Here is a 19,046-nt window from a genome sequence, read left to right as displayed (position 1 = left end):
TGGGGAGCTTTACAAGTGTACTCCTGTGGTGGATTGGGGCTTAATGGACTATGGCAGAAAATAATATCTTTTGGCCTGTATGAGCCTGGTTGATGTATAAATTCCATGCTCCATCCCAGTCAGCGTCCAATTGCATCTATTGACTATCATTAGCACGGTGTGCTTCTTGGCGCTATTCCTACTTAAAACTTTAAAAATTCATATCTCCTATTCACCTTATAGCATTTTTGTCATCATGGTGTCTTTTCGATTATGAAATTTTGCACAATTTTTTTTATTTGTTTTGGAATATTTATTGTTTTACATTTTGACTATATTACTGTTTTGATTCTGTATAAATACTTCACACATTGCCTCTAAGTAAGCCCTGTCCGCTCTGTACCATGGATAACAGGGTGTTGAACTTGGGTTTATTTAGTGACTTTTGTGATTCACCCCAACAAGGACTGTAGTCGTTGCTTGAGGTAGGCACCTGACCCCATACTCCGAAATAATAATCCAACTGCTAATATCGGGACTTAGCATTTTGTATGTATGATTTCTGCTAGTGTTACTTTGATTCATGGAGCACAAGAACCTAGCTACAACTGCACATTTGCAGCTCTATTTTGCATAGAAAGATCATGTCCTACCTATGCAGATAAAAAACAAGAGTGGCTGAGGATGGCGGATCCAGATAGGTAAGTAACTCACATTTTTAAAAAGTACTCAATCTTTTTGTCTGGGAGTTCACTACTCTGCCCAGAGACTTGCAAATCCACGGATTTAAAAAATAGATGTTTTTAAAGGGCAGTTGCTCATAGCAAAAGGCAAAGTGAAATAAGATCTATGGACATGTAGGTTGGGCTCATGGCTTGGCACACTCTTGTTTAGGGCTGAGAGCTAGCAGCACTGAGTTATGAAGTGTTTGACAAAACTGAAACTGAATACAACATAGCGAAGGCTCCCAGTTTTCTGTTTTTACAGATTTTTATAGATAAATACAGTCAGAAAACAATGTTTTTCCTGTCTGCATTTATTTTTCAAAGTGGAGAAATACAGAAAATGGTGCTCCATGGGAGTGACTCTAAGCTGTCCTTTATGAAATCCAGGCCAGCAGATGAGCAGGTAGGCATCTTGGGCAGGTGAAAAATAGAACGAGATTTCTTTAAATACAGGCATATGTTTAAATATATTTGTGTATTATGCTAATATTTATTTGTGTGTGTAGTGTTTTGTAATATTTGGCTACTTAATTTGCTAATCGTGTCATGCATCAAAGTATGAGAACATGTTTATCAGTGCAATACATGTCGAAATATTACATTTTACAAATGTATTTATTCTCAAAACACAAAATACATTTGGATATATACCAATAAGATGCTCAAAAAATAAATATCGATAAATGCAGACAGAAAATGTGGAAAAAATGACACCATAAAACTGGAGCCCTAAGATACGTAGCATATCACTTTTTGTCTGCCTCTAACACGCATATCACTCTTAATTAAGTTTATGAACACCATCCTATTTTTAAAAAGTTAGATGTTCACAGACATCTACCAGATTAAACAAAATCCAAACTCGGGATAGCCTCAGCCACCGCAAGAGCCGAACATCTATTAGTATTTTTTATTTTTTTGTTGCTATTTTTACTGTGTTCTTAACGGTGGCTATCAGCCTTTTGAAAAAGAAGTTTTGCAATTTTACAAGAGATGCTCGTTTGTAAAGGTTTTAATTAACTGTACAATAAATATCACTTACTTAAAAAAACACAATGACATTTCCTGAAAACAATTAAGTTACCGGTTGAGGTACGGGTGCAGAAGGCTAATAGTGTCTGGAGAACAAAGGCCCAATACGATGCAAATTAAAATTGGCTATCAAAGACCATCATACATGGTCATATAGGGTGCATGCTGTAACATACGCTTTCACAACATGACCAAAACAACAAAGTAGGCAACCATGCCTCGAGTGACCAATGTTTTCACAAAATAGCCAAGGCATCAGGGACAAATTAATCAAATAAGTCATCCTGCAGTTCACTGTTTCAATTCAGTGTCACTTCAGCTACACAATCATACAAACTCTTACACACTCATCAACTCCATCTGTCTTCCATTTACATATCATTTCCACCTTCCACAACTCATGGATGGGGTTGGAGTTACAGAGAGAGCATGGAGGGTGGGAGCAAAAGTTAAGGGGCTCCTTTAACTTGTAGATGTACTTTCCCTTTTTAGGTTTCGCCTGATCCAGCGCTTGCGCTGATCTGGCCGAGACATTTTGTATACAGGCTTTTTCAAAGTGCTGCCTGGCCTAAAGCTACAGTGCACGTGAACGTGCACGCGCGCAGCGCCATGTGTCTTTCCTCCGTAGCACGCGATCACTTTCACTTTCACTTGCCAAAGCTTGTTTCATCTTGGACATCTATTAGAGTCTCCGTTTTCAGTATTTTCATTTCAACTTGTTGACTGTATTATTTGCTTCATCTATTTTGAATTCTTTGTACGGACTGTGTGCCTTGTTTAAACCGATATCATCTATCTATCGGCTTCATTAGTGCTTTACTTGGGTCCCTGTTCATTTAATTTTTGGCTGCCATTACGTGCTCCCAGATTCCCTTTCCGGATACCTTCGAAGTAGCCTGTCCCTCCGGTTCTATTTAAACCTCCGGTTTTCCCGAGTATGTTTTGCCTCGGTTACTAGCAGGCGTTGTTGGACGGCTTTATCGAGGGGTCATCTCACGGACTTTCAAGTGTTTGGTTATCTGGTAAGAATTCTGAGCTAGAGCACCATTACGTGTTCTTAATCTAGCACTTGTCCATTTTCAATCTTTTTTATAGCTCTCGTTTACTTTTCAGGAGCTTTAAAATGGAACTTTAAGATTACCCTCACCCGGTAGGCTCCAGTTCACGGAACTCGTTAACCTACATAATCAACATGCTGCGCTTCCTTAAAGCAGATTTTTAATCCCAATCCGACCCTGTCCATGCCCCTTTTACTCTCGCTCTCTCCTACCCCTCTTTTTCTCTTCTAAACCTCCCATCCCACCGAACTCCCACCTCTCTCTCCTCACCGGACTCCCCCCTGGCTCCGGTCCCAGCTCTGACAGGAAAATGAAACTGAAAGAGAAGGCATGTCTCTCCTCCCTCCTGGGCTCTGCCCGCCTTGGGTTTCCCCTTCAGTCATCAAACGCTGCGAAGCCCAGGAGGCAGGAGCTGGTGAGCACCGAGGCGCTGTAGATGCCCCGGGACAGGAGCTGGTGAGCAGCGAGGTGCTGTACATACCCCAGGGCGGGAGCTGGTGAGCAGTAAGGGGCTGTAGATACCCCTGGGCAGGAGCGAGTAAGAATTGAGGGGCTCTCTGCCCCAATTATTGTGCCCCCTACTGTTGTCACCTTTGCCTCACTGTCTACCCACAGTCTTCTGTCCTTTGTGCTCTACCTCTCCACCCATGTTCACTTCTACCTCTCACTTTTCTGTGCTCTCTGCCCTATCCTGACTTCTGACTGTACTCTCGTGCTCTCTCCCCTATCCTGACTTCTGACAGTACTCTCGTGCTCTCTGCCCTTCTGCTACCTGCCCTTTAATCTTTGTGCGCCCTCTGCTCCTTGCCTACTGTCACATTCACCCTCAAGCCATCTGTCTCCTTCGATCTCTGCTGCCCCTTCTCTCTCTGTCCTCTGCTCAATGCCCGCTCCTCCCTGTTCTCCTTGTTTATTCTGCACTCGGAGTCTCTTGCATCTTCTCTCTCTGCTCACTGTCCCTGGCCTGTCTGCCCTCCCCCTGTCCTACGTGCCTGCTCTACCCTTGGGGTTTCTTCCACCTCTCCTCTCTGCCTCCACCCTTTATACCCTCGGGGTTCACTGTCCCTTCATGTGCTCTCTGCCTCTGCTCACTGTCCCTGTCCTGTCTGCCCTCCTCCTGTCCTCCGTGCCTGTTCTACCCTTGGGGTCTCTTCTACCTCTCCTCTCTGCCCCGTGGCTCTCTGCCTCTACCCTTTATACCCTTGGGGTTCATCGTCCACTGTCCCTTCATGTGCTCCCTGCCTCCCGCACTTCCTGTCATATTCACCTTCACGCTGCCCTAGGTTTCTTCCTTTCCTCCCAGAATTAATGCCCCGACCCCTCTCTGGCACCAGTGGCACTTTGGGGCCCCGGCGCATATTTTCCTCATCCTCAGAGTTTGACTCTCAGCAAGAGAGAGACCAAGCATTTGCAATGCAATAGATCTCGCATTTATGCGAGGTTGAGCTATTAATGTCAATGCCTTTTATTTATGTTTTAAAAATGAAAACAAAAATAAAAGGCATTGTCATTTGCAAGGTCAATCGCTCAAACTCGCGTAAATGCGAGACCTATTGCATTGCAAATGCTTGTTGGTTTTGTGCTGTAGCCACAGTTAAAACCTTGTCAACCAATTTCCCCTTTAGGCCTCGATTCCTTGTAGGCCAAAAAAGGGTGAGGTATTAACTGCACACAGAAAAAAACATTATCTTGGAGTGGGGTCTTTTCCCCCAAAATCCCTGGAATTGTGTTTTTAAATGCCTCGATTTATTTACAAAGCCCAGTAAGTGCCGTTTAGACCAATGTTTTCACTTTGTAAGGAAGCAGAACAAGTTACATCAGTATTTAGCACAGCAAATTCTGAATAGTTTGTCCTTTTTGGCAGCTTTTTCCAGTACATTTCGGTAGGTTACACCTTCTGGAATCTCTCAGGGTAAAACAGCGAGGAGTGATGATTATTGCACAATTCAGAATGGGATCAAATAATCCCCCCGCCCACCCCCAGCTTATAATCAGGGCGGTAATGTCAATTTCTTCAGTTGATGTATGTGAGTGCGCATTAATGTGCACTTCCATGTGTGGGTGGTAGCGCGCGCGCAAGTGTGTTGGGGCAGTAAAGCTCATCCATGGGACATCGATCAGGTCCTGCAGGAAGTGATGCTTGGAAGGTCCTTGCAGGAAAAGGTCCACTCGCTGACCAGAAGGGCTACTGCAAGTGCTCCTAGAAGTATTGATAAGTTTCTCTGCCCACATTTCAAGAAAGCTGACGAGGTCTCGGTCTTCGGTGGGGATTGCAAGAGAGTTTGGTTGCCACAGGGTACATCCCCCAAAAATCCATGGAAATAGGTTTTTAAAAAAGAGGTTTCTGTCCTAAAACCACCCCACCTCGAAAAGTTATATGCACCCTCTAATACATCAGGATAGTTATTTAGGCTCTAGTGAGCAACACTTAGGCAGGTCCCACTCCAACTTAATGGGGTCCTTCTTGTCAAAGCCAATAAGCAGTGCTTTATTGTAGGAAAAACACATGGTTAGTAGTTGTGTCTAAAAACTGCAAAATTCCCATAGAGATTGATTGGGAAAAAGTGTTTTGGGAGCCCCCTTTTTCTCTGCCCCCACTTCACGAATCACCCCTAAACTTTCCATACAGCAGCTCAACTAACATGCTTACTAGTTTTAAAAATGTTGTAAAGATTCGTCAAACTGTGCCAAAGTTATTAGCAACACAAAAACTGCTTCATCTATGGGAAAGTTAGTCCTAACTATAACTAGCTGCTACCGCCAGTGGGTAATATATACATATACACTTACCTGATATATTCTTAGCATTTCGTAGTAAAGGCGTGCATGGGAAAGACCTGGGTGGTAAAGGATGCATGGTGAATGCTTTGGTATAAAGGCTGGTTCCTTTTATTCAATAGTTTACTGATAAAAGCTGTTGATTTATTGAGTAAAGCCTGCACAGTGTTGCCTGCGGTTTGATTTATGTTTTCACGTGTAGTAATTAGCTGTGAGTAGAAAAGTTATTTTTTCTTTTTAAAATAATAGCGTTGTTGATTGTTACTGTTGCTTCTGCTGATGTTTGAGGTTCCAGCCGACACCACCTTCCCAAGCAAGCGTGGGGGTGCCCTGCCTTGCTATCTCCGGATAGAGGCCTGCATTAGGGGCTCAGACTTGGACGTCCTTGTAACGAGGATAAACCAGATTGGTCGCACACTGCTACACCTACCAGGCGTGTTCCCCCAATGAAAATGGTCCCTGAAGGTCAGCGTCGGCGGATACACCTATGCTCGAGTGTGAATGCAAGTATGCGTGGCATGTGCCATCCCTGGACACGTGTTTCGAGGTAGTTGCCTCTCGTCAGCAGGGAGTAGGAAAATGTGTGGGGTTGCTGTGTAAGCTGCTAAAATCGTATCAGGTCTAGTACCTCTCGTAGCGCGCAGGTGCGTAACCATGAGTCCGTCGACTCCACCGGCTCAAGGGAGCCTGAATGTAAAGTTAAACCAGATTGGTCGCACACTGCTACACCTACCAGGCGTGTTCCCCCAATGAAAATGGTCCCTGAAGGTCAGCGTCGGCGGATACACCTATGCTCGAGTGTGAATGCAAGTATGCGTGGCATGTGCCATCCCTGGACACGTGTTTCGAGGTAGTTGCCTCTCGTCAGCAGGGAGTAGGAAAATGTGTGGGGTTGCTGTGTAAGCTGCTAAAATCGTATCAGGTCTAGTACCTCTCGTAGCGCGCAGGTGCGTAACCATGAGTCCGTCGACTCCACCGGCTCAAGGGAGCCTGAATATAAAGTTAAACCAGATTGGTCGCACACTGCTACACCTACCAGGCGTGTTCCCCCAATGAAAATGGTCCCTGAAGGTCAGCGTCGGCGGATACACCTATGCTCGAGTGTGAATGCAAGTATGCGTGGCATGTGCCATCCCTGGACACGTGTTTCGAGGTAGTTGCCTCTCGTCAGCAGGGAGTAGGAAAATGTGTGGGGTTGCTGTGTAAGCTGCTAAAATCGTATCAGGTCTAGTACCTCTCGTAGCGCGCAGGTGCGTAACCATGAGTCCGTCGACTCCACCGGCTCAAGGGAGCCTGAATATAAAGTTAAACCAGATTGGTCGCACACTGCTACACCTACCAGGCGTGTTCCCCCAATGAAAATGGTCCCTGAAGGTCAGCGTCGGCGGATACACCTATGCTCGAGTGTGAATGCAAGTATGCGTGGCATGTGCCATCCCTGGACACGTGTTTCGAGGTAGTTGCCTCTCGTCAGCAGGGAGTAGGAAAATGTGTGGGGTTGCTGTGTAAGCTGCTAAAATCGTATCAGGTCTAGTACCTCTCGTAGCGCGCAGGTGCGTAACCATGAGTCCGTCGACTCCACCGGCTCAAGGGAGCCTGAATATAAAGTTAAACCAGATTGGTCGCACACTGCTACACCTACCAGGCGTGTTCCCCCAATGAAAATGGTCCCTGAAGGTCAGCGTCGGCGGATACACCTATGCTCGAGTGTGAATGCAAGTATGCGTGGCATGTGCCATCCCTGGACACGTGTTTCGAGGTAGTTGCCTCTCGTCAGCAGGGAGTAGGAAAATGTGTGGGGTTGCTGTGTAAGCTGCTAAAATCGTATCAGGTCTAGTACCTCTCGTAGCGCGCAGGTGCGTAACCATGAGTCCGTCGACTCCACCGGCTCAAGGGAGCCTGAATATAAAGTTAAACCAGATTGGTCGCACACTGCTACACCTACCAGGCGCGCCTGGCATGTGCCATCCCTGGACACGTGTTTCGAGGTAGTTGCCTCTCGTCAGCAGGGAGTAGGAAAATGTGTGGGGTTGCTGTGTAAGCTGCTAAAATCGTATCAGGTCTAGTACCTCTCGTAGCGCGCAGGTGCGTAACCATGAGTCCGTCGACTCCACCGGCTCAAGGGAGCCTGAATATAAAGTTAAACCAGATTGGTCGCACACTGCTACACCTACCAGGCTCTAGTGAGCAACACTTAGGCAGGTCCCACTCCAACTTAATGGGGTCCTTCTTGTCAAAGCCAATAAGCAGTGCTTTATTGTAGGAAAAACACATGGTTAGTAGTTGTGTCTAAAAACTGCAAAATTCCCATAGAGATTGATTGGGAAAAAGTGTTTTGGGACCCCCCTTTTTCTCTGCCCCCACTTCACGAATCACCCCTAAACTTTCCATACAGCAGCTCAACTAACATGCTTACTAGTTTTAAAAATGTTGTAAAGATTCGTCAAACTGTGCCAAAGTTATTAGCAACACAAAAACTGCTTCATCTATGGGAAAGTTAGTCCTAACTATAACTAGCTGCTACCGCCAGTGGGTAATATATACATATACACTTACCTGATATATTCTTAGCATTTCGTAGTAAAGGCGTGCATGGGAAAGACCTGGGTGGTAAAGGATGCATGGTGAATGCTTTGGTATAAAGGCTGGTTCCTTTTATTCAATAGTTTACTGATAAAAGCTGTTGATTTATTGAGTAAAGCCTGCACAGTGTTGCCTGCGGTTTGATTTATGTTTTCACGTGTAGTAATTAGCTGTGAGTAGAAAAGTTATTTTTTCTTTTTAAAATAATAGCGTTGTTGATTGTTACTGTTGCTTCTGCTGATGTTTGAGGTTCCAGCCGACACCACCTTCCCAAGCAAGCGTGGGGGTGCCCTGCCTTGCTATCTCCGGAGAGAGGCCTGCATTAGGGGCTCAGACTTGGACGTCCTTGGAACGAGGACCCAGGACACCACCGTTGCAAGGTTCCAATTGGTACAACTGACGCCCAGTGGCCCCCGACTGACCTGGGGCCCAATTAATAGTGTCAATTCTCAAGCAACCATCTCTTATAATTGTAGATACAATGTAATTAGGCTCAATTCACACCATTATATAGGAAAATATCAAAAATTGATATATTTTATTGATGGTCTCCACAACATGCAATATCTATATACATATAAAAAAAAATCTAACAAACTCTTACACCATTAATTCATTCATGCATACCATTCATAACACCTGACCTGTGACCCAGTTCCTCGATTCCTAAAGTGTGTGTGCACATGCACTGTGCTGTTCTCCTCAATATCTCGTCTCTCTCTCTCTCTCTTCCTTCTCCTGGGCTCTTTCGATCCAGGCCTCGCGTCTTCCAACCCTGCCAGCATCCCTCTGTCACGGGCGTGCTTCACTTTGCTTTCACTTTCAGTTCTGTCAGGTGCTTGTGTGCAAACCTCTTCAGAAGCAGCCACTTGAGAACGCGCAGTCAGCGAACGCCCGCTGTGGGCCCTGTTTCCGTCGCCCTCGGTTTGGGGAGTCAGAACACCGGCGCACACGTCACTCGAGGAGTGAGTGAGAGGCCTCCCCTTCTCCCTCCCTCCCTCCCTGCTGGGACTCTGGTTGCTTTCTCGAGTGAGAGAACGAGCGGAGAGATGAACTGAAATCGAAATTAAGATGACACGCGAGCGCACGCCTCCCCTGGACATGGCTCTCGAAGGCTGGAGGGCAGGGTGCCCGCGGGTGCCCTGGAGATAGCACCACTGCGGATGGAAACGAGACCCGCAGCTGGGTGCTGCCAGGTGGACATCTCTCCCCCCTAGTCCAGGCTCTTTGTCCGCACGTGTGCCCTCTTTCTCCAATTAGCCCGAAGCTCCACGGGGACTCATAGCAGCACTGGGGGCAGCTGGGTGTGACTGGCCTGAAACGTCACCTTAAGGGCCACATTGGAGCAAGGTCACCCCACAGGCCCCCCACCTTGCCACAGCTCCAGCCCCCGACAAGGGGTGTCCCGGAGAATTCCTGTCTGCCACGGACGGTACCTCTGGCCAGTGGTGGCCGTGCCACAAATCTCAGCGCAGGACCACGTGGTGGGTACGACCCGCGCTGCCAGCACCCGAGGAGTCGGAGGGCGCCCCTGCTCAGCAGCCGCCGCCGGGGGGGGCGGGCAGCCCGGCTATTTTTAGACCTGAATGTTGGTTCTGCCTGCAAGGTGAGGAGGGCGCGGGACTGGGCTCGGTGCCTCCCCCTCGCTGTGTATCTGTGAGGGAGTGTGAGAGGGGGTCCCTCACTCGGAGTGCACAGACTGAGCTCAAGCCGAGCGCAGGGGAGAAGGGGGCTCCTCCGTGTGGACACCGGACGAGGTGACTAGAAACGGGGAGTGAAACCCGTCCACCTCACCTTACAGCGCACGGAGAGTCAGCGGGACATCTCTCCTCCAGCGAGACATCTCTCCTCAGCTCTCCTCCAGTGGGACATCTCTACTCCAGCGGGACATCTCTCTCTCAGTGGCACAGCTCTCCTCCGGTGCGACATCTCTCCGCCAGTGGCACAGCTCTCCTCCAGTGGGGCATCTCTCCTCTGGTGGGGCATCTCTCTTCCGGTGGGACATCTCTGCTCCTGGCACAAACGGAACCATCTCTACTCCAGCGAGACTCGTCTTCTGGCAAAGTGGACACCTATGGGACAGTTTTCCCAAGAAACGTTTCCCCCAAAAGGAGAGTCGCGCATCCTGTGAGAAATCTCTGCTCCTACGAGTCGTGTTTGGGATGTCACCAACCAGGAAACATGTCCGAAAATGGGTCGTCTCGCCTCTGAAGAGACGCTATCCTTCCTGGAATATCTAATCTCGTGCGAAGGGGGGACTCTTTGCAGGACGCCCCTTCTGTGAGACATATCTCTTCCTTTAGGACACCTTTTATCCCGTGCGCATCTCTCCTTTCGAAAAAGATATTTTCCTCACAGACGCATCTCCCCTCCTGGCTGGGAAGAATCTTTCAGGATATCTATATTTCTGCGGCACTGAACTGTGGGAGAGCCCTCCCACACTGGGATATCTCCCTCCTGTGTGGCATCTCCCCTCCTCTTGCAAGGCAGCGCTCTTGGTGTGGCGCATCTTCCCTCGTGTGTGACGTCTCTCTCACAGAAGTACACCAGTTCCCCTATTGAGGAGGGTTGACCGTGGGACATCTGGGGATAAACTGAGCTGTGTGCTGGGGAGGGCACAGGAGCTGAAACCCGCTGCCCGTGAATCCCTCACTCTTTTCGGAAGACTTCACCCCAGCGTCCCGAGGCTGAGCACCAACACCTGCTCTCCCTTCTAAAGCGCCCTGAAGCCCACCCCCTGGTCCATCATGCCCAGACCCTTTCCCCTGTGCCCATTACGCTACCACATTGGACCTTGACCCCCAGCTCCGGTCCCCATTGCTTTTTCCGGCTACCGGCTCAGCCTCTGACTTGGCAGTGGTCCTCGGCTGCTAACTCTGTCTCTCTATCAGGAGCCTTCGGCCTCCTTTCCATCAGTTCCCGGCGCAGGCTCCGAGTCGGCTCCGGTCCAGAGCCCTGGCCTCCTTCTCACCCGCTCCCGGCTCCTGCACTGACAAGGCACTGGTCCTCGGCCGCTGACTCGGCCCCCCATGCCCCTGCCCTCGGCCAGTCCCGGGTCTATTATGCCAGTGCCGCCCGCCCCGGGCCTGTGCAGTCGCCGTCGGATCCCCAGCCCGGGCCGCCCCCGCCATGAAGGAGAAGTCCAAGAACGCGGCCAAGAGCCGGCGGGAGAAGGAGAACGGCGAGTTCTATGAGCTGGCCAAGCTGCTGCCCCTGCCGGCCGCCATCACGGCGCAGCTGGACAAGGCGTCCATCATCCGCCTCACCACCAGCTACCTCAAGATGCGGGCCGTCTTTCCCGAAGGTAAGGGGGGCCCTGCTGCGCGCGGGGGTAAATGTGCGAGCGGCCGAGGTGTGCGGGAGCTGCGTGCGTGTGTGTGCAGGATGCAAGTGTGTGTGCAAGGTGCAGACGTGCGTGAAAGCTGCAGAGGTGCGTGCAAACAGCATGTGTGTGCCAACCTGCTGAGATGTGCCTGTGTGTGCACCCTGCAAGTGAGCGCGTGTGCAGGCTGCAAGTGTGTGTGTGCAAGGTGACGATGTGGGTGAAAGCTGCAGAGGTGCGTGCATGCAGCATGTGTGGGCCAAGCTGCTAAGATGTGTGCAAGCAGAAAGTGTGCGTGCAGGCTACTGAGGTGTCTTCAAGCCGCCCTGTGAGGGTTGCCGAGGCGTGTGCAAACTGCAGGTGCGTGTGTAAACTGCCGTGTGCGGGCTGCGGATGAGTGTGCACTCTGTTGAGCTGTGTATACAAAATTGCTCGCTTTTGCGAGAAGCCTGCGGGGGACTGTGTGTCACCTGCCAGGGTGTGTGTGAAATCTGCTGGACACTTTATATAATTCTGGAGTCGCCATGCATCACCTGCTCCGGTCAGCGTGTTGCCCGCGTGGGTCTGGGTGCTACATGTGGGGTGTGTGAGCTCCTTGGGTCACAGTGAGTAACTTGGTGGGGTCCGTGTACCACCATCAGAGAGTGTGCAATCTGCTCGGGTACAGTGCCACCGGCTTTGGTCCGTGTGAAACCCACCGGGTGTGTGCGAACCTCTCTGGGCTGTGTGGGTGACCTCCCGGCGAGTGTGCATGGCTGGTATGGGATCCGCCGACCCGTGTCTATCAGTATGACCTGCCGGTGACTGAGTGCAATGTGCTAGGGGTGTCCACATAGCTGTGCGCTCTCAGAGCAGCTTTCCGGGGTGTGTGGAACCTATCGGCGTGTGTGCAACTTCACCTGGTGCAGATTCAACCTACCAATGTGTGTGCAACTTCACCCGGTGCAGATTGAACCTACCGGGGATTGTGCACATTTCTGGGCCGGTCTGCGAACTGCAGGGCTCTGCGTGTGACCTGCTCACGAGAGCCCGCGTGCCACCTCCAGAGGCCTGTGTGCAAATCCTGAGCTCCGTACGTGAGTCTCGGAGCAGTGCAAGTCCGAGGAGGCAGGAGGCAGGTCATTGTTTTGTATGCTTAGCAGTAGTAGTATTTTTTATTGTTTTCATGATTGTTTATTAATGCGCCGAGTCCTGCAGGCAGGCCGCGCAGTCCCCAGCTCAGGCCCGGCCATGCCCCGTCTACCGAGCCCGTCCTTCCCCCGATCACAAGGCCCATGGGCCGGAAGTGAGAGGGTATAAACGGCACCCTCGGGTAGAGCCGCACGTCGCCAGGTTACTCCTGGAAGCTCACTCATGAAGAAACAGACACATCTATAATAATAAAATAACAAAAGCAATAGAAGGGATGTTAGTAATTATTAATGATTATTTTAATTTTAATAGAACGTTTCCCCAGCGAAGACCACAGCATGGACTCAGGCGGGAGTTAAATAAATCAAATCCCCCGCTGCCCCTCACACGGTGGTTTTTTTAATGTCCAGAGCAGCAGGCTGGGGACGCATCCTTAAATGACATGGACCGCTCTTACCACAAATTCCAGCCTAGAGGGCAGGCGCCTGTTTTTTTTGTTTTGTTTTATAAAACATTGTTTTACTCTTGAACACTACTAGTAAGTAGTGCTTTGCCCACGGCTGTAGCATCTCAAGACGCTGAATATCTACGGTCTCCGAGAGACTCGGATAAATGTTTTTCTCGCCGCAGGTCGGCATTTCTTTTTTGGGCGCTAAGACTCTCTTCTATACCTTTAGGCGCTACCCGGAGCACGTACATCAAGAACAATTAAAAACGTGACTGGTTGTATGAAAAAATCATCTCTGTTTACGACTGCAATGTGCAATGTGTGTCTGCACTGTCGCACACTGCGTATATGCACGAGTTTAAATATGGGCGTTCAGACGTGCAAACAGAAGTTCATTTTCAGACAGTGTGGCGCATGTAAACACGAATACACAGTTTAGACAATATGTGCCCGAATAAAGCTGAATTCATATTTCTGAGTTCACAAATAAGGTGGACACATACTTCAGCCAGCATGTGCTCGTATTTCAGATAGCATGCAGCGCTATAAACATGAATTCACATTTCATTAAGTGCACATGTGACATGCATTTATGTTTCAGATACTGTACACATATGACACGAACTCGTGGTTCTGATAGCATGTGCAATTATGAACACATTCTATTTCAGAAAACACGAGTTCCTAAGTAAAACGGCATGTGCATATTTAAACATGAATTTATATGTTCGATACAAACATTATAAATACACATTATTTTACATTTCACAGTATGTGCACATTTAAATCAGAATATGTAGTTCAGACAATATATGCATGTATTTCAGAATTTCAGACAGCATGTGCAGATATAAACACAAATTCATATTTCAGACGTATGTGTACACATACACATACATTTATGTTTCAGAAAGTGTTCACATATAAACACGGCGTTATTGTTCAAACAGTTTCTACAAATATACCAAGTTTCACATTTCATAGAATATATGCACATTTAAATACGTATTCGTATTACAGACGATATGTGTGCTTAGAAACCTGAAATCATATGTTCGCAGTGTCTGCACGTATAATCAGGAGTTCACATATGAGACCCCACGTGCACGTCACACGAATCCACATTTATTGCACATGTAAACGTGAGTTGGCATTTCAGGCAATATATTGCCGTCGAGACCCACGTTCATCACGGCCCGTGTCTTAGTCTGATAAACAGGGCGACACAATCTTGAATTACTGTTTTTTATTTTGTATTGTAATTAGTCGAGCCTGTTTTTTCAGCACATGCGTACGAACACACACAAACATCCTCTGGCATATGTTCCACGTTGGCGGGTGTATCCATGGGCCGACGCCTAACAGATGCACAGTTTGTTCACGTTTGTGAGTAATATACACACTAGTGTTAGGCGGTGCACTACCACTGGCCGTGAGCAGAGGGCCGCCGGCCTCTTCCAGACCTAAGAGGCGAACAGAAGTCGAGATTTAATATTAATCGTAATGTATGTAGAACTTTAAATATGCACAAACGTATATAGAGATACATTATCCAGAAATAAGTGTAACCACACAGTCACGCAGCCATACTCACACTCAGGCAGGCTCAAGAAGATATGTTATACTCCAGCATTTTCATTATCTACACCATGTATGTTTTTGTGCACAGTGTGGGATCATTTGCATGTAGTTTAAACAAATATGTTAGCGCCTATAGGCTATAATGAGATACAACTTAGTGCCTTATTAAGCGAAGGAACTAAACTGCACACAGACTAAAACAAAAGAAGAAATAATCAGAGACACATAAATACATAAACAGATGGACATGGGTACGCGCGCAAAAAGCGCACAAAACCCGGCACGTGCAGGTACGCACGCGCAAGTGGTTTAAAGTCGTGCACTTTATTTGTGATCAACTTATTTAGCGCCGTGGGTGTGTCCTGGGGCAGAGATTTGGAGGGTTAGTAAGTCAATGAATATATACTAGTTATAGCCAGACACAGCCCCAAGCCCATAGTGGCACAAAACCCACATAAAATAAAAAGACGGAGAGAGGCATGTAGGTAAACAGACCCATCAACTCATGTACGTGCAGCACACCAGCACGCGCAAACAGGCGTTGCCTAACGGTGCCCTCGGTGTTCACTCTCATCAGCAAAGAGTGGCGGAACACACGCACCGACGTAAACAGACCCACGAGACTGAGGCACGCATATATAAACAAACACATTGACACACACAAAGGAGTATTGTGGCGCGCCCAGCACACAGCCAGTTTATTTCCAAAGCTGTACACACACACACACACACACACAAACACATACACGCCAGTCTTAGCTGCTCCTAGTACATGGCGTCCTTAATTGCAAAGCTGCACACACACACGCACCCGGAGACATCCATGTGTGTCCATTGGTCTATATAGAAGCATACACACCCACACACATACTCATAAACACAGCCACACACTAGTCTAAAGGCGCTCCTAGCACACAGCCTTCTTAGTTTCAGCCACAGACACATACACATTCACACTGAGACACACGTGAACAGCCACACAGGGCTATATAGAGGCCTGCGCTCACACACACAAGCTAGTCTTACGGTGCTCCTGGCCCTAATTCCAAGCCTGTGCTCTTGACACACACACTGACACACACATGTGAACAGACATATAGGCCCACACGGACATACCTGCACAGACACAATCGAACACTCGTCTAACAGTGCCCCAGGTACACTGCTTTTTAGTTTGAAAGCGGCACACACACAGATGCACACTGCAGCACACACGTGTAACCAGAAGCAAAGATCAAGGCAGACGTGCAAACACACCGACCCGCACACTGTTTACTAATGTTCTAATGCACGCCCGCCTTTGCTCGGGTTCAAAGCTGCACACGCGGCGTGTGAAACGTTATTACATTATTACACCGAATGCGGGCTGTCCGTCGGGAGGGCGCAGGGCCTATACTGGGAGTTACAATGCCCCTTGACCGGTGACAGCGCCGGGGCCTCTCAGGCTGGCGGGGCAGGGACAGGGCCGTGGGGCCATCGGGTGTGAGACGTGGGCCGCCCGAGAGCGAGCGGAGGCTGTGTATCTGCTGGGGCTCGGAGCAGTAATCCTGGCCCGTCCTGCAGCCTTGCACCCCCGGTCCGCCCTGGCAGACTCTGGCGCAGGCAATGCGACCCCCCAACCCCCCCCCCCCACACACACACACACACAGGGCGGGCACGTGTCCCGCCACGGTCTGTGGAGGCAGGGGCCCGACCGCAGACCCCACGCACGACGCGGAATATCGAACACCGTGTGAAGTGGCCCAGTGCGTTATAACGTATACAAGACCAGTAATTCCATCTATTGCTTTCCATAGGACGAAGCCAAACAATCTACTATTCCTGGCCACGGTGTCGTATGATTGTACTAAAAAACGGGCCCATTACAGCGTGCGTATGTAGGGCAGTGTGTGTGTGTCCGCCTGTGCGTGTGTATGTCAGTGAGTGTTTTTGTCTGCGTGTTAGTTTTTAAGTATTTCTGTATTTGTTTCAGTTTGTGAGCGTGTTGCCTGTGTGTGCATGTTAGTGTGTGGGCTACCAAATCTATCTATCTATCTATCTATCTATCTATCTATCTATCTATCTATCTATCTATCTATCTATCTATCTATCTATCTATCTACCTATCTATCTATCATGAATATTTATCAATCGCCATATCTTTGTGACATATGTATTTATAATGCTATGTATTAATATATTTATATCTATACATAGAGATATATAAAGAGATTAAATAGCTATCTATCTATGATGAATATTTACAAATCTCCATATCTGAGAGATATGTGTATTCATGTATATGTATGTAGCGAACTGTCTCTCTTTTATATGTACGTAACATCTATCTATCTCCATACACTTATATATTAGTGTTGTGTATTTAACACTCTATCTTTATATATGTGCGTGTGTGTCTGAGACATATGTGTATTCATGTATCTGTAGAGAACAGTCTCTCTATAGACATATTATATATGTATATATAAGACTGAGAAATATGCAATATCTATCTATCTATCTATCTATCTATCTATCTATCTATCTATCTATCTATCTATCTATCTATCTATCTATCTATCTTTCTATATATATACCTATCCATCTATCACCACCTGTGTATTAGAAATGTGTGCTTAACAGTCTATCTTAAAGTTCTCAATATATATGTGTGTGTGTGTGTGTGCATTAATGCGCACACACACATATGAAGGGTGCATGTACTGGCCTAGCTTAGACCAGCATGGATAGGGAATATACGAGCAGGGTGGGCCTCTCGGGTTGATACTTGGCCTCTCCGTGTCCCTGTGCGATCGCCGAGGTGATTCCCTCCTTCAGAGCCCTGAGGTCTCGCGGGCGCAGCGCGTGCGCGTCTGTGCGCCGAGGAGCCCGTTACAAGTTTCATACCTGCTGTAACACACATGAAACACAGTGCCCTGAACCAGGCAATTAAAGTAACACTCCCGAGCCTCCATAAGCGCCTCTAAGGACAGAGAGCGCTCCATGTATATACTCATGTTAATCAGTTGCTGCATTACGTATAGGGGCGCGGCCACTCGGTAGGATCCCTTGGCGTGTCAGTAGATACAGACCGCGCGCATACACAGGTACTTGTGCGAACAGCCTGGAAGGGCAGGGGTTTACTATCCACGTATACACTGAAATAGAGCGCAGAGACGCATGTACAAACACGAATAAACGATGGACATGGATGCAAGAATGCACAGATATAGACCGCCCCATACTTACACCGTGTAGACACAGGCGTACAGTTATACACAGTGCAGCTATACACAAAAGCATACACAGTGCAGATATAGACACCGATATACACAGCGCAGGTGCACATACGAATATACACAGTGCAGACACACACACTGATATATACAGTAGACACAGGCGTACAGTTATACACAGTGCAGCTATACATACAGGTATACACAGTGCAGATATAGACACCGATATACACAGCGCAGGTGCACATACACATATACACAGTGCAGACACACACACTGATATATACAGTAGACACAGGCGTACAGTTATACACAGTGCAGCTATACATACAGGTATACACAGTGCAGGTACACACAGCTATACACAGTTCAGCTATACATACTGGTATGCACAGTGCAGATATACACAGTGCAGCTTAATACAGGTATACACAGTGCAATTACACGTACATATACACACAGTGCAGCTATACATATAGATATACACAGTACAGCTATACATATATGTATACACAGTGCAGGTATACATAGAGGTATACATAGTGCACACATTCAGATATACACAGTGCATCTATACATACAGCGATAAAGGCACCACAGCCAGCTATACGTGCATACATATACCGACAGAGAGAGTGCAGATACTCATACAGACAGACCTTAGACGAACACACAATGGCACACAGATATAGACGGTTCAACACACAGCTACAAATAAAGAAAAGGGGCCGATTCACAAAGTTAAACTTAACTTAGACCAAACGTCTAAGTTTCCCTTTGTTAATCGGGCCAAGGTGGCTACACGTGAATAAATAAACAAAGTGCAAACATTTGAGATGCGCATACAAAGGTAAACATATACACAAGGCAGAAACACAGACACAGAGATAAAAACAGCGAAGATGCATGCACAGAGATAAAGGTAAAGGTATCGCAGATACACATGCCCAGCTTTACAGACGCAAATAGTACAGAGACACATATACACAGTGCTTAATTTGAGCCGGTGGGGTGCTTATTTTTCCACCGAGTGCAAGAGAGGGAAAACAAGGAGACTGGAAAGAGGGCGGTAGAGAAAGAAGCCAAAACCGTCACAAAGGGAGAAAGCAGGAACCTGCGAGTGCGAGAAAAGAGGTCTGGTAGTGGATTAAAGACGACTGGTATTCGGCACGCCGATGTTTAATGCATCGGCCG

The 19,046-nt window shown here is 47.8% G+C and overlaps 1 protein-coding gene and 1 long non-coding RNA gene across 2 annotated transcripts in view; one reads left to right on the top strand and one right to left on the bottom strand.

The window, feature by feature from the left end:
• Positions 1-9,397, bottom strand: part of LOC146801794 (uncharacterized) — a 59,293-nt gene extending 49,896 nt beyond the window's left edge. Inside the window, exon 1 of the long non-coding RNA XR_014967656.1 lies at positions 8,783-9,397. This is a non-coding gene — a long non-coding RNA (uncharacterized LOC146801794). The remainder of the gene's footprint in view (positions 1-8,782) is intronic.
• Positions 9,398-10,160: 763 nt separating this feature from the next.
• The window catches only part of SIM2 (SIM bHLH transcription factor 2), a 484,182-nt gene continuing 475,296 nt past the window's right edge, over positions 10,161-19,046 (top strand). The window contains exon 1 of the mRNA XM_085621287.1: positions 10,161-11,459. Within this exon, the coding sequence (XP_085477413.1) occupies positions 11,285-11,459 (175 nt within the window). The 5' untranslated portion in view covers positions 10,161-11,284. The remainder of the gene's footprint in view (positions 11,460-19,046) is intronic.

Source organism: Triturus cristatus, chromosome 8 (assembly GCF_964204655.1).
Source record: "Triturus cristatus chromosome 8, aTriCri1.1, whole genome shotgun sequence".
Taxonomy (NCBI): Eukaryota; Metazoa; Chordata; class Amphibia; order Caudata; family Salamandridae; genus Triturus; species Triturus cristatus.
The sequence above is the reverse complement of the archived record's forward strand: the minus strand, read 5'-3'. Positions and strand labels throughout refer to the sequence as shown.